This window comes from Marmota marmota, unplaced genomic scaffold (assembly GCF_001458135.2).
Source record: "Marmota marmota marmota unplaced genomic scaffold, marMar, whole genome shotgun sequence".
NCBI lineage: Eukaryota > Metazoa > Chordata > Mammalia > Rodentia > Sciuridae > Marmota > Marmota marmota.
Genome location: NW_026000261.1, coordinates 7,807,740 through 7,821,359, shown reverse-complemented (window position 1 = coordinate 7,821,359; position 13,620 = coordinate 7,807,740). Strand labels below are relative to the sequence as shown.

General features: G+C 37.0%; 1 protein-coding gene across 1 annotated transcript in view; it reads right to left on the bottom strand.

The window, feature by feature from the left end:
* The window catches only part of Morc4 (MORC family CW-type zinc finger 4), a 102,006-nt gene extending 89,644 nt beyond the window's left edge, over positions 1–12,362 (bottom strand). Inside the window, exons 1-2 of the mRNA XM_048796869.1 lie at positions 12,320–12,362; positions 5,437–5,646 (exon numbers count right to left, since the gene is read on the bottom strand). Of these exons, the coding sequence (XP_048652826.1) occupies positions 5,437–5,646; positions 12,320–12,362 (253 nt within the window). The remainder of the gene's footprint in view (positions 1–5,436; positions 5,647–12,319) is intronic.
* Between the last annotated feature and the right edge of the window lie 1,258 nt (positions 12,363–13,620).

Sequence of the window (13,620 nt, the reverse complement as noted above, 5' to 3'; positions counted from 1 at the left end):
GAGGTGTCCCTCAAAAGCTCATGTGTGAGACAATGCAAGAAAGTTTGGAGGAGAAATGATTGGGTTATGAGAGATTTAACCCAATCACTGAATTAATCTCCCTGATAGGATTAATTGAGTGATAACTGAAGGTGGGTAGGGTATGGCTGGAGAAATTGGGTCATTGGGGATGTGCCTTTGGGGCATATATTTTGTATCTGGTGAGTAGTCTGCTTTCTGATCATCATGTGAGATGCTTCTCTCCACCACACTCTTCTGCCATGATGTTCTGCCTCACCTTGAGCCCTAAGTAATGGAGCCAGCTTTCTATAGACTGAGACCTCTGAAATCATGGGCCCCTAAATAAACTTTTTCTCCCCTAAAATTTTTCTGGACATGTCTTTTAGTCACAGTAGTGAAAAAGCTGACTGAAACAGAAAGTTTGCGGTCCCACCAACAATGTATGAGTATATGAGTGTACAGTTTCCCCACATCCTCACCAATATTCATTGTTACTTGTATTCTTGATAATTACCATTCTGACTGGAGTGAGGTAGGATCTCAGTGTAATTTTAATTTGCATTTGTCTAATTGCTAGAGATGTTGAACATTTTTTTTCATATATTTGTTGACCATTCATATTTCTTCTTCTGTAAAGTGCCTGTTCAGTTCCTTTGCTCATTTATTGTTAAAATTTTAACATGAATATTGTTCACAGATTTTAGCCAAATTTATTGATAACCAGGAGCAGAGCCATGCAGAAAAATTTGAAAAACTTGGACTTGAAAGGTGAGACTGAAACTAGGATTAAGAAAGTTGCAGTGGTTAAAGACATTACTGCCTTTAAAGAAATGTTAAAGACTTTGCTCAGAGACCATAAGAAAAATGGCTTGAGGGCATCTCAGGAGTTGGCAAGATCATATCCATCTCAGATTCAAGGAAGTAAAAGTAAAAATTCTCTTGAGAAGAGACCAGTGCAGCACCCTTCTTGCACAAGGGGACCTAGGAATTTTTTTCAACTTGCTCAGCTACCCAGGCACTCAGAGGCTGCTGCAGCCAGGGTCCCTGGAGGCTTGGCTACTACTCAGATGGCAGCAGACCTTGGCATCAACTATGTGGTGCTGGTTCTGCAGGAATGCGGGATGCTAAAGTTAGGCGGCCATTGAGGTTTCCACCAAGATTTCAAAGGAAGGCCTGGAAGACAAGGCAAAGTGTAGCAGGATTGGAGTCCCTGTGGGCAACCCCTGAGGTGATGCATGGAAATATGAGGAGGAAGCCAAAGGTGCAGTGGAGACCCCAAAGATTATGAAATGCCAGTACCGTGCAATGTCCATTGAGAAAGGTTGCATGTCTTGAGCTAGGACAAGCCAATAGAAAGCCCACTTGGGCTGCAACCTAAAAGGCCACAGGGATGGAGCTACACAAGCTCTTTGGATAGAAAATCACCATGCCATCTGCCCCAGGTGTTAGATGTGGAGCTACAGGACTTGTTTGCCCAGCTGGATTTCAGTCTTGTTTTGGTCCCATCTCTTTTTTTCTATGCCTCTATTTTTGTGAATGGAAATGTTTACTCCATACATTTATATATTGGATACTTGTAAATAACTTTGGATTTTTATATGAGCTCATGATGCGAGCTTTCCCTGAGTCTCAGAGAAAACTTTGGACTTGAACTTTTGGGCAATCTTGGAACTGTTGAGACCATGGGGACTCTTGGAAATGAACTAAATATATTTTACATTGTGAAATGGTCATGAGTTTTACAGGGCCAGGGGCCGAATATTATGGTTTGACTGTGAGGTGTCCCCCAAAAGCTCATGTGTGAGACAATGCAAGAAGGTTTAGAGGAGAAATGATTGGGTTATGAAATTCTTAACCTAATCAGTGAATTAATTTCCCTGATGGAATTAACTGAGTGGTAACTGAAGGTGGGTAGGGTATGGCTGAAGGTAGGTACCTGGGGGCATGCCTTTGGGGTATATATTTTGTATCTGGTGAGTGGAGTCTCCCTCTGCTTTCTGATCATCATCTGAGCTGCTTCTCTCCACCATATTCTTCCATCAGGATGTTCTGCCTGATCTTGAGCCTTGAGGAATGGAATCAGCTATCTGTACTGAGACCTTCAAAACTGTGAGCCCTCAAATAAACTGTACTCCTCTACAATTGTTCTGGTCAATTCTTGTAGTCAAAGCAGCGAAAAAGCTGACTGAAACAGAATATAAAGTTCATAGTTATATCTGGCTCCAGAAAACTGTTGACCTACCATCAATTCAGTCAGAAAACTTTAAGTGCTTATATACACTAGAAGAGATGTACAAGAATATTCATGGTATCACTATTTTATAACTGTCAAACACTAGACACAGATTGTCCATTAAATGTCCATCAAATGAATGTCCATAAATGGACACATGGTGGTATATTCATATAATGGAATATCACACAGCAATACACTTTTTTTTGGCAATAGGGATTGAGCACTTAACCACTGAGCCACATCCCCAGACCTTTTTAATATTTTATTTAGAGACAGGGTCTTGCTAAATTGCTTAGGGCCTCACTAATTTGCTGAAGCTAGCTTTGAACCTGCAATCCTCCTACCTCAGCCTCCCTAGATGCTGGGATTATAGGCATGCACCACCATGCCTGGCATACTGCATAGCAATACAAATGAACTAACTACAGCTGTCTACAAGGATGTGAATAAATCTCTCAAGAAACATGGAATGAAAGAAGATAATCACAATATAAAACACACAGACAATTACAGGTATATGAAGTTCAAATATCTGTAAGACATACTTTGATTTTTAGAGATGCTTATATGGAAAATAAGCCTATAAAGAAAGATAAATAATTGATAATCATAATATTCAGGAGAGGAGTTACCCCTACATTGGGGGAATGAATGTCATCAATAGGGCAGAGGAATGAGTGGGTGTGGATTATTATGTTGTTTTATTACTTGTCTTAGGTGGTCATTACATAGGGTATAGTTTTATAAATGTTCTTTTAACTGGTTGCTAAGGTTTAGATAAAAGGTGTCCCCCCAAAGCCCTGTGTTAATGCAGAAGGTGAAATGATTGGATTGTGAGAGCTAATTAATATAGCCTTGTTTGAATGGGCTAATTGGGTGGTAACTGTAAGCAAGTGTGGTGTGGCTGGAGGGGGTGGGGGGTCACTGGGGGTATGCCCTAAAATAAGTCAGCTTCTCTGTAGCCCCTTCCCTTTTCTTCTCTCTCTCTCTCTCTCTCTATCTCTCTCTCCTTCCTTGTTGACATGAAGTGAGCAGCTGTCCTCCACCTTGTCCTTTGGCCATGATGCTCCTTCTGCCTCACCTTGGCCCAGAGTGATGGGACTGGACCACCATGAACTAAATCTCTGAAACTGTGAACTCAAACTCTTCCTCCTCTAGGTTATTCTTGTCAGGTATTTTGGTCACAGCAATGAAAAGCTGACTATCACACTGAGAGCTGTCTTCTGAATGTTTGTTTTCTTAATGAAATAGAAAGCAAAGTCAGTAGCTGGGATTGAAGATAATGGGATAAGGTAATGAAAATTTGATGAGAAAAAAGATGGTATGAAAGAAACAAAGAAAATGGATTATGAATCAAATAGGGGAAAATAGTATTATTTTTCTTATCTTTTTGAGAAAGCTTTTCAATTTTCCTGATTTATTGTGCTTTTTATTTCATCTATAACATTTTATTAACTTTAATATTCTACACTATATGTAGATTTTCCTAACACTTAAATGTTAATGTTATTTAATATAAAATAATGTATTTTAAAATTATAAATACTAGTCATAGTCATAATTTATTAGTTATTTAGTATTTTATCTGAAGCTTTAGAAAAGCTGATGTAGTTTACATTTAGATGAAAATATGTAGAGTCCACACAAGGATTATCCTTTTCTTCAACTTTTTATACCAGGCATCTTTATTATTAAATATTAAATTTCATAGTTGTATAAACATACATGGGCATTAATTACATTCTTATTTTATTCCAAGTCCTAAAAATCATTTTTGGATTATTGTAATGTCACAGTGTCAATATTTTTAAACAAAAACAATGACATTACAACATAAAATATTAATATATAAAAGCACTAGAGAACAATTACAATCTTTATCTTAACTTAGAAGATAAGTTAAGATACATGGTAAAAGTTCATAGGTCTATATAATTCTACAATGTTGCCTACTTCTTATAGGAATTAATTTACAAAAAAACCCAATTATTTCTATTACAACCTATTTTACTTGTAAACCAATGTTTCTAATTATTAATTTCAAGTACCAACCTGTATAGTGTAAATTTAAAGTTTATATATAGGCAAATATAGCAAATTTGAACAATTACCAGGAACTCCAGCTCAACTTGTGCTATCTGCCATACCAGTTCTGGGCTTGCTGCTGAGTTGTAAACTGAGTGGTGATCTCAGTGGGAATTTTTTTTCCATAAAAGCAATGAAGACACTATCAAAAAAAGGCCAAAATAAACATTTTTCGAACTCTCGAAGTTAATCAAAGGTTTGTAATAATCCAGGGAGCATTTATTCACAAAAATAGTTTAATTTCATTAAGAATAGTGAGCTTTGTAACATTTGCACTTGCTTCATTCCCATTCCCCTCTCCTTAGAACCACAGTAAATTAGAAAACTCACAGTTTTGATATCTCAACGAAATTTAAAAATTTTAAAGGAAAAGCTGGAGAAGGAGGTGTTCAAAGGGTCCTTTGAAAATGTCAACATATTTCTTAAGACATAGATATCCATTCACATGTGCGGAATCATGTATATGCCCAGGAAAGATTTGAGAGAGCCCTGAGTTCTCACCTCCAGTTGATTTTGAAACTCTGTATAAATAGGAAGTGAAACCCAGTACAGAAATGCCAATTGCCTTGCTAAGTGTCAAAGGCATGCTCCTACATCCACACAGAGCCCTTTAGCAGGGCCTAAGGGAATTATTGGTTCTGGGATTTAAGAAAACCATTCTCTAACAACTACGTGGCTATTGAGTTAACTGAGCATATCCTTCAGTGGCCACACAAAACAGAGTACAGACATAGAATTAGGTCAGAAAAGTCACTCGACAAACAAAAGATAGCAAAAACAACAAACCTACAGAGCTTGCCAGATTATATTATTTCAGAGTTGTTATATTATTAAAAAACATTCAGGCTTAGAATTCTCAGCTGCCAAGGGTGAGTCCAGGCTACTTTATGGAAGAGCAAGGCCATGTGTGCACTCAGCCCGCTCCAGCCTCCCTGTGAACCCAGACGCCTGCTCTCCTGCTGCAACCACAGGCGACCCCTATGCAGGAACCACCGGCCCAGCCAAGCCAGCCCCAGACCTGGGGCTCATGATCATCAACAGTGATTTCTAAGACATACTGCTCTGCGGTGCGGTGTTACACAGCAGTAGATGACCAGAGCGTGAGATCTGCTTACCTCCAACCACCAGGACCCAAACGCGGTAAGCTCTACAGAACAGAGCCAGACTCAGGACGCGGGTCCCCAGCATGCCCATCCGCCAGAGCTGCTGGCAGAAGAGGGCAGCCCATGGCATGACGCGGTGGCCTGGCTTCAGGACACCCAGGAAGTGGGTGTAGGACACCAGGGCCCAGGACAGTGAGGACCAGGAGAGCAGGGCGCTGACTCCTGAAAGGGAAGCAAACAGACAGAACATTCCCCACAGGCTCCAAACAGCCACTGTTGAAGGTTCATTGCTTTAATGGGACATATAACCTCTCATTAAAACCCAGCTCTACAGGGGACACCACTGACCAAGCCCCTTGAAGATGTGCACAAATCTGTACACAGGAATAAATGAGGACACAAAGGAAGCACTTCCACTGCCCAATGTCCTGGGTGCCTTGCCCAGCAAATGGCTTATCCCTTTGTAAGCCCTTAGGAAGAACTTCCCAGCCCCAGGTCCTAACCCCTCTGGTCTAAGTTCTGTTTAGAACAAAGCAGATCCTGGAAGATGATGAATGTGGTTCCTTCCCAGGTGTTTTGCTGCTCGATCACTGGATCATGTGAAGGAGATTTAAAAAAAAAAAAAAACAACTATAATCAGAAAAAAAAATAAAAACATTCAGCTTTCAACAAAAAAATTGAGGCATAAAAACATAATCTAAGAAATGATGACCAATGCATAGGGTAATAAGCAGTGAAGAGAAGCTATCCTTGAGGAATCTCAAACATCATTGACAAATATTCAAGAAACTCAGGGAAACTATGTTTAAAGAACTACAGAGAAGCTGGTACAGTGGGGCATGTCTGTAATACCAGCAGCCTAGGAGGCTAGGCAGTAAGATTGCAAGTTCAAAGCCAGCCTCAGCAATTTAGTGAGGCCCTAAGCAACTTAGTGAGACCCTGTCTCTAAATAAAATATTATAAAATATTATTTTATTTACAAATTATATTTTATCCCCACATTGGGGATGTGGCTCAGTAGTTAAGTGCCCCTAGGTTCAATCCCTGGTACCAATAATAATAATAATAATAATAAAGAAAGAAAGAAAGAAAAAGAGAAAGTACTAGAGGGGCTGTGGCTGGGGCTCAGTAGTAGAGCACATGCCTCACATTGTGAGGCACTGGGTTCGATCCTCAGCACCACATAAAAATAAATAAAGATATTGTGTACATCTACAACTAAAAAAAATTGTTTAAAAAGTACTAGAGAGAATTATAAGAATGATGTTTCATTTGATAGAGAATGTCAAATAAAGAAATTATAGAAGAACCAAATAAAAATTGCAGAATTGAAAATTTTTACTGAAATTTTAGAAATCAATAAAATAACTTGAAGTGGATTTGAGCAAACAGAAGAAAGAATTAGTGAACTTAAATATAGATCAATTGTTTATCCTGTGTGAGGATAAGGAATAAAAAGAAAAAAAAAAAACGAAAGCCTCAAGGAAATGTGGGTGATCATTAAGCACATCAATACATGTACAATGCAAGTCCAAAAAAGAGGAGAGACAGAAAAAAAAACACATAAAAAATAGTGTGCATAATTTCAGAAATGTGATGGAAAACCTTTATCTAGACATCCAAGAAACTCAACAAACTCCAGGTAGGATAAATTTAATGGTATCCACATATCATAACCAAACTGTCAAAAGCCAAAGCCAAAAGAGAATCTTGACAGAGAATAGCAATGCATCACATACAAGAGGGCCTCTGTAAGATGAACAGCCAATTTCTCATCAGAAATCAGCCTGAAGGCAATGCAATAACATGTCAAAACACCAATAGAAAAAGACTGAAATTAATATTTCTCTACCAAGTACAAAAAAGAAATTAATATCATCACATATTAAGAAAAACTGAAAGAATTTTTTTTATTAGCAGAGCTGCCCTATAAGAAATGCTAAAAGGGGCTGAGGTGAATTGAGAAGACACTAAACATTAATTTGAATCAGCATGAAAAATTTAAGAAGCATTGGCAATGTTAACAACATATGTCACCTTTATGGTGACAGTTATAATATTTTGTACAATAGAACTGTTGAGGATTAGGTTAGAGAGCTCTTCCAGTACATGGCCAAGACAGCACTGGCAACAGCCTGAGTGTGTGCCCTTTTGCCCTGTGTTGTGTCATGAGGACAGCAGGGCCCTGGGATCTTCCCGAGTGCTCACCCTCTGGGTGGCAGGACTGTGTGGCTTTCAGTCCTTGTGTGATGGCAGAACCTCTGGCTCAGTAGTAAAGCATTTGCCTGGCATATGTGAAGCACTAGGTTCAATTCTCAACACCACATATAAATAAATAAAATAAAGGTCCATCAACAACTAAAAAAATTAAAAAATATAAATAAATGCTAAAGGGAGCTGGGTGTAGTGGTGCACACTTGTAATCCCAGTGACTGGGGAGGCTGAGGCAGGAGGATTGCTAGTTCAAAGCCAGCCTCAGCAACTTAGCAAGGCCCTGTCTCTAAATAAAATATAAAAATGGCTGGAGTTGTTTTATTTCGCTTAGCATGATATTCTCCAGCTCCATCCATTTACCAGTAAATGCCATAATTTCATTCTTCTTTAAGGCTGAGTAATATTTATATATATATATATATATATATATATATATATATATATATATATCACATTTTTTATCCATTCATCTGTTGAAGGGCACCTAAGTTGGTTCCATTGTTTAGCTGTTATGAATTGAGTTGTGATAAACATTTATGTGGCTGCATCACTGTAATATGCTTATTTTAAGTCCTTTGGGTTTAAACAGAGAAGTGAGATAGCTGGGTCAAATGGTGATTCCATTCCAAGTGTTCTGAGGAGTCTCCATACCACTTCCCATAATGGTTATGGCAGTAGGAAGGATAGTAGAATGAATCAGACATTATTATGCTATGTATATATATAATTATATGACTGGTATGATTTTGCATCATGTACATAATTTACAGCCATTATATATGATGTATCAAAGTACATTCAACAGTTATGTATAACTAATTAAAACAAATTAAAAAATTTTAAATGGCTAGGGATGTGACTTAGTGGTTAAGTGTCACTGTGTTCAATCCATGGTACAAAAAAATTGCTAAAGGAAGTCCTTCTGGATGAAATGAGAAGATACTGACACTAAACATTAATTTGAGTCAGCATGAAAAATTTAAGAAGCATTAGCAATGTTAACTACATAACAACATGTATAGACTTATTTTTAAACTATTTTCACCTATCTTATTTAAAAGATATCTCCATAAACCAATACATATAAATCTGTGTTGATAAGAATGCAAAATATAAAAGTAATCTGTATGACAATAACAAGACAAAGGAGAGAGAGAGACACTGGAGCATTATAGGAGTAAAGTTTTTGTTAACTATTGAAATTTAACATGTATTAAACCAAATAAGATTGTTATAAATTAAAGATGTATGTCCAGGACAAAGGACAGTAAGAAGAAAGTGAAAAGTCTTCACGGACTAGGAGAATAAATTTGAAAGCTATATACCTGATAAAAATCTAGTATTCAGAATATTAAAAGAACTCTTAAAACTTAAAAAAACGGAATAATCTAATTTAAAAATGAGCAAAAGATTTGAATAAACATTTCTCCAAAGAAGATACACAAACAGACAATAAGCACATGAAATGATGTTCAATTATTCATCCCTAAAGAGTCACCAGGGAAATGGAAGTCACAATCACAGTGTGATGCCACTTTATACCCATGAGGATGGTTATAATGAAAAAAACAGATAATAGGTTTTGGTGAGGATGTGAAGAAAGTGAAACATTCACATACTGCTGATCAGAATAGAAAACATTACATCCACTGTGTAAAACATTTTTTTTCAGTTTCTTACAATATTAACTATAGAGTTGCCATATGACCCAGCAATTTCAATCCTAGGAATGTGTACTCAAGAGAAATAAAGATATTTGTCCACACCAAAACCTGTATATGAATGTTCATAGCAGAATTTTTACCATAGCCAAAGTGGTAAACGCAAACATCCAAATATGAACAAAATATGTAATATCCATATGATGGAATACTATTCAGCTGTTAAATTAAGTACTGCTATATGTAACAAGAATGAAGCTGTTCTTCTAAGTTGAAGAAACCAAATACAAAAGACATAAAACTACATATTTTTATGATGCCACTCATATGAACCATCCATTATAAGTAAATCTATAAAGATAGAAATGTAGTGGTTGTTTAGACATAGGGTTGGGGGAGGCGAATGCTAATGAAAAAAATTAAAATTGGGTAATAGACGTACAACTCTGCAAATATATTAAAAACACTAAATTGCAAACTTTTATTAAAAAGACAAATTTTATGTTATGTTGACTATGTCTCAATAAACAACAAAACAAGTATACAGGAAAAACCCTTATTAAGCACAGAATTTCCTGGAATGTCCTATGTAAAGTCAGGGCCTTAAAGACCATGGCTTGCTAGCAACTGATTCTGCCCTTTGAATACCACTATTACCTCCACCAACCCAGGAATGGGAAAAGCTTCTAGAAGAGGACAGGGACATCTTTGAAAATGTATTTCTACTAGTCATTTACTATTATGAGAGCATAAAAGATAGAATTCAATGAAGGAAGGGCAAAGTAGGACCTGTCACAGAAAGAGAGATCTTAGTTTTCTGTTCAACCTAGATCAGTGGAGTCTTGGGCTTCATTCCACCAGCCCATTCATTTGGCAGGTAAAGCATAGCCAGCACCATTTTATCAGTGAAGCTGAGGCCTAGTAGGCTATGACTTGCCAGAATTAGCTGTGTGCTATGGTGTGGAGAGTGACAGGCTTCTGCTGAACCCAGGGTGAGCTAGCATTCAGATCTCCATTCTTTGTCAGATGCTTGGGGGAAATAAATAGATGTTTTCAAAGATTTTGCTTAAAAATGACTTCTAGATGAGAAGCTGCGGAAGATGATTGGAACCTTTTAAGGACATAAATAAGAAAACCATCTCATTTGTTGTACTAGGAAAGACACCACAGAGTTGGGAGACCTGTGCTACAGTACAGCAGTAACTCAGGAAAGCCACAGTACTTTTCTGAACCTACTTCCTCATAGATAAAGAAGCAGACTGAATGGATTAGATCAATTTTTTTTGCCCCAACATGTTTCAGAGAACTCTAGGGTATTGTAATGAACTAAAATGTGTCTTCCTCCAACTCATGTTAGAACCCAAACCTGCAATGTGACTACATTTGGAGATAGAGTCTATAAGGAAGTAATAAAGGTTAGATGAGGTTATAAGGGTGGGGCCTTAATTATATAGAACTAATGTCCATATAAGAAGATGAAGACATGCCAAATCACTCCTTCTCTTTTCCTCTCTCTCCATATATGCATAGAGGAAAGACCTTGTGACCCCACCATGAGAAAGCAGCCATCTACAAGCCAGGAATAGAGTCCTCACCAGAAACAAACACTGACAGCACATTGATCTTGGACTTCTAGCCTCTGGAACTGTAAGAAATAAATTTATGTTATTTAAACCACCCAATCTATGGTAATTTTTGGTACCTTTATTAGATGAATACAGGTATAGTGGAAGTACATATATTCATAAATATTTGACTTAAATTTTCAAAGTTTAAAAACTGTAATAAAAGTTACAGATAAATTTATATGTGTCATATGCCAAGGGTGTTAGAGACCACTGATGTATTAAATTCCACTGCCAGGTTAGCTAATTTTTTGAAAGATCATTAAATAAATCCTCCTTTCCTATCAACTTAAATGAAGAATAAAAGGGTATTTCAGTGTAAACTGAAATAAAACAAATAAATGAGTAACTAAGCCCAGTTTCAAGGAGAACATATGTAAATGACCCTGACTCTCAATGGGAAGAGTGTGAAAGAATCTGTGCACATTTTTTTCTTCATGTTTTTATTGTGATAAAATGTGCCTAATGAAATTTACCATCTTTACCATTTTAAGTGTACAGTAAAGTAGTATTAAACACATTTGTACTGTTACACAATCATCACCAAAATCCATCTCCATTACTCTTTTCGTCTTGTAAAATAGAAATTCTATACCCATTAAACAACATTACCCTCTAACCTAGCCCCTTGGCATCCATGATTTTACTTTCTGTTATGATTCTGACTACTCTAGGTATGTTATGTAAATGGAATAATAAAGGCACTTGTCTTTTTGTGACCAGCTTATTTCACTTAGAATAATGTTCTTCAGGTTTATCCATGTTGTCCCATATGGCAGGATTTCCTTCTTTGTTAAGGCTAAATAATATTCTATTGTAAGTATATACTATAGTTTCACTATCTACTCAACCATCAATGAACATTTAGGGTTGTTTCCCTATTTTGCCTATTGTGAATAATGCTTCAGTGGATACAGAAATCCAGATATCTCTTGAAATCTTGATTTCAATTTTTTTTCTTTTGTTTTTCAGTACGGGAATTGAACCCAACAGTGCTCTACCACTGAGCTACATCCCCAGCCCATTTTTTATTTTTTATTTGAGACAAGATCTCACTAATTTGCTATCCTCCTGCCTCAGCCTGTGAGTTACTAGGATTACAGGTAAGATATATACTCTTTTGAATATATATCCAGAAGTGGATTGCTGACACTTATGATAGTTCTATTTTTTTTGGGGGGGGTACCACAGATTTAACCCAGGGGCCTTAACCACTGAGCAACATGCCACCCCTTTCTTATATTTTAATTAGAGACAAGTCTCACTGAGTTGCTTAGGGCCTTGCTAAGTAGCTGAGTCTAGTCTTGAACTTGTGATCCTCCTGCCTCAACCGCCTAAGCTGCTGGGAGTACAGGCATGTGCCACTGCACCCAGCGCTGACAGCTCTATTTTTACCTTTTTGAGGGTCTTTTTTCATAGCAGCTGTAGCATTTTGCATTCCCACCAATATTTACCAGGGTTTCTTTTTGTCTACCTCCTCACCATCATTTTTACTGGGATGAGGTGATATCTCATTTTGATTTGCATTTCAACGATGATTAGTGATGCTGAGCATTTTTAATGTACTTGTTGGCCACTTAGGTATCTTTGTGGAAATGTCTATGCAAGGCTGGTGTCCATATTTTTAATTGCATTACATGTTCTTTTTTTTTACTACTGAGTTGTAGGAGTACTTTACATATTTTGAATATTAACTTCTTATCAGACATATGGTTTGCAAATATTTTCTCCCATTTCATAGATTGCCTTTTCTTTCTTTCTTTGTTTTTGGTACCATGGTTGTTTAATGACTGAGCCACATCCCAGCCCTTTTAGTTTTTATTTTTGGACAGGGTCTTGCTAAGTTGCTTAGGGCCTCACTAAGTTCTGAGGCTGGTTTTGAACTTGTGATCTTCCTGCCTCCATCTCCCAAGTTGCTGAGATTTAGGCATGCACCACCACACACAACTTGCCTTTTCATTCTGTTGTATTTTTCCTCTTTTTTTTTTTTGCAGAAATTTTTAGTGTGATGTAGTCCTACTTGTATATTTTAGACTTCATTGTTTGTGTGTTGATGTCATATCTGAGAAATTATTGCTTATACTAAAGTCATGAAGATTTACCCCTAAGTTTTCCTGAAGAATGTTACAGTTTTGGGTCTTATGTTTAGATCTATAATCTACTGAAGTTGATGTTTGCATGTGGTATAAGGGAAGGGTCTAATTTTCATTCTTCTATATGTGTATATCCAGTTTTCCCAGGACCATATGTTGAAGTGTACTCTTGGAACTTTTGTTGAAAATCCATTGACCATATATGTGGAAGTTTAACTTTGGGCTTTCTATTCTATTTCATTCAAGATAACTGCATTTTTGCTTTGAAGTTATTCTCGGTCTCCCAACACTCAAGGAGGAAAAGATAAAAATATTCCTTGTGGGTATAGCTCAATGGTAGAACACATGTCTAGCATGCACAAGGCCCTGGTTTCAATCTCCATTACCACAAAGAAAGAGAAGAATTTTCCTAGTGCTTCTAAACTTTAATTCCTTGTAACCCACTTTTATACCTTTTATTATTCAATTTTTAAAATGCTTATGAAACAATGCTCAAACAGAATACTGATTTATAAATAACAATTGTAAATGATTCAGAATACACTTAAGAAGTGAAGAGGCGAATTCCAGCAGCGACAGAAACAGTTGGTCTCCTGGTAGGGC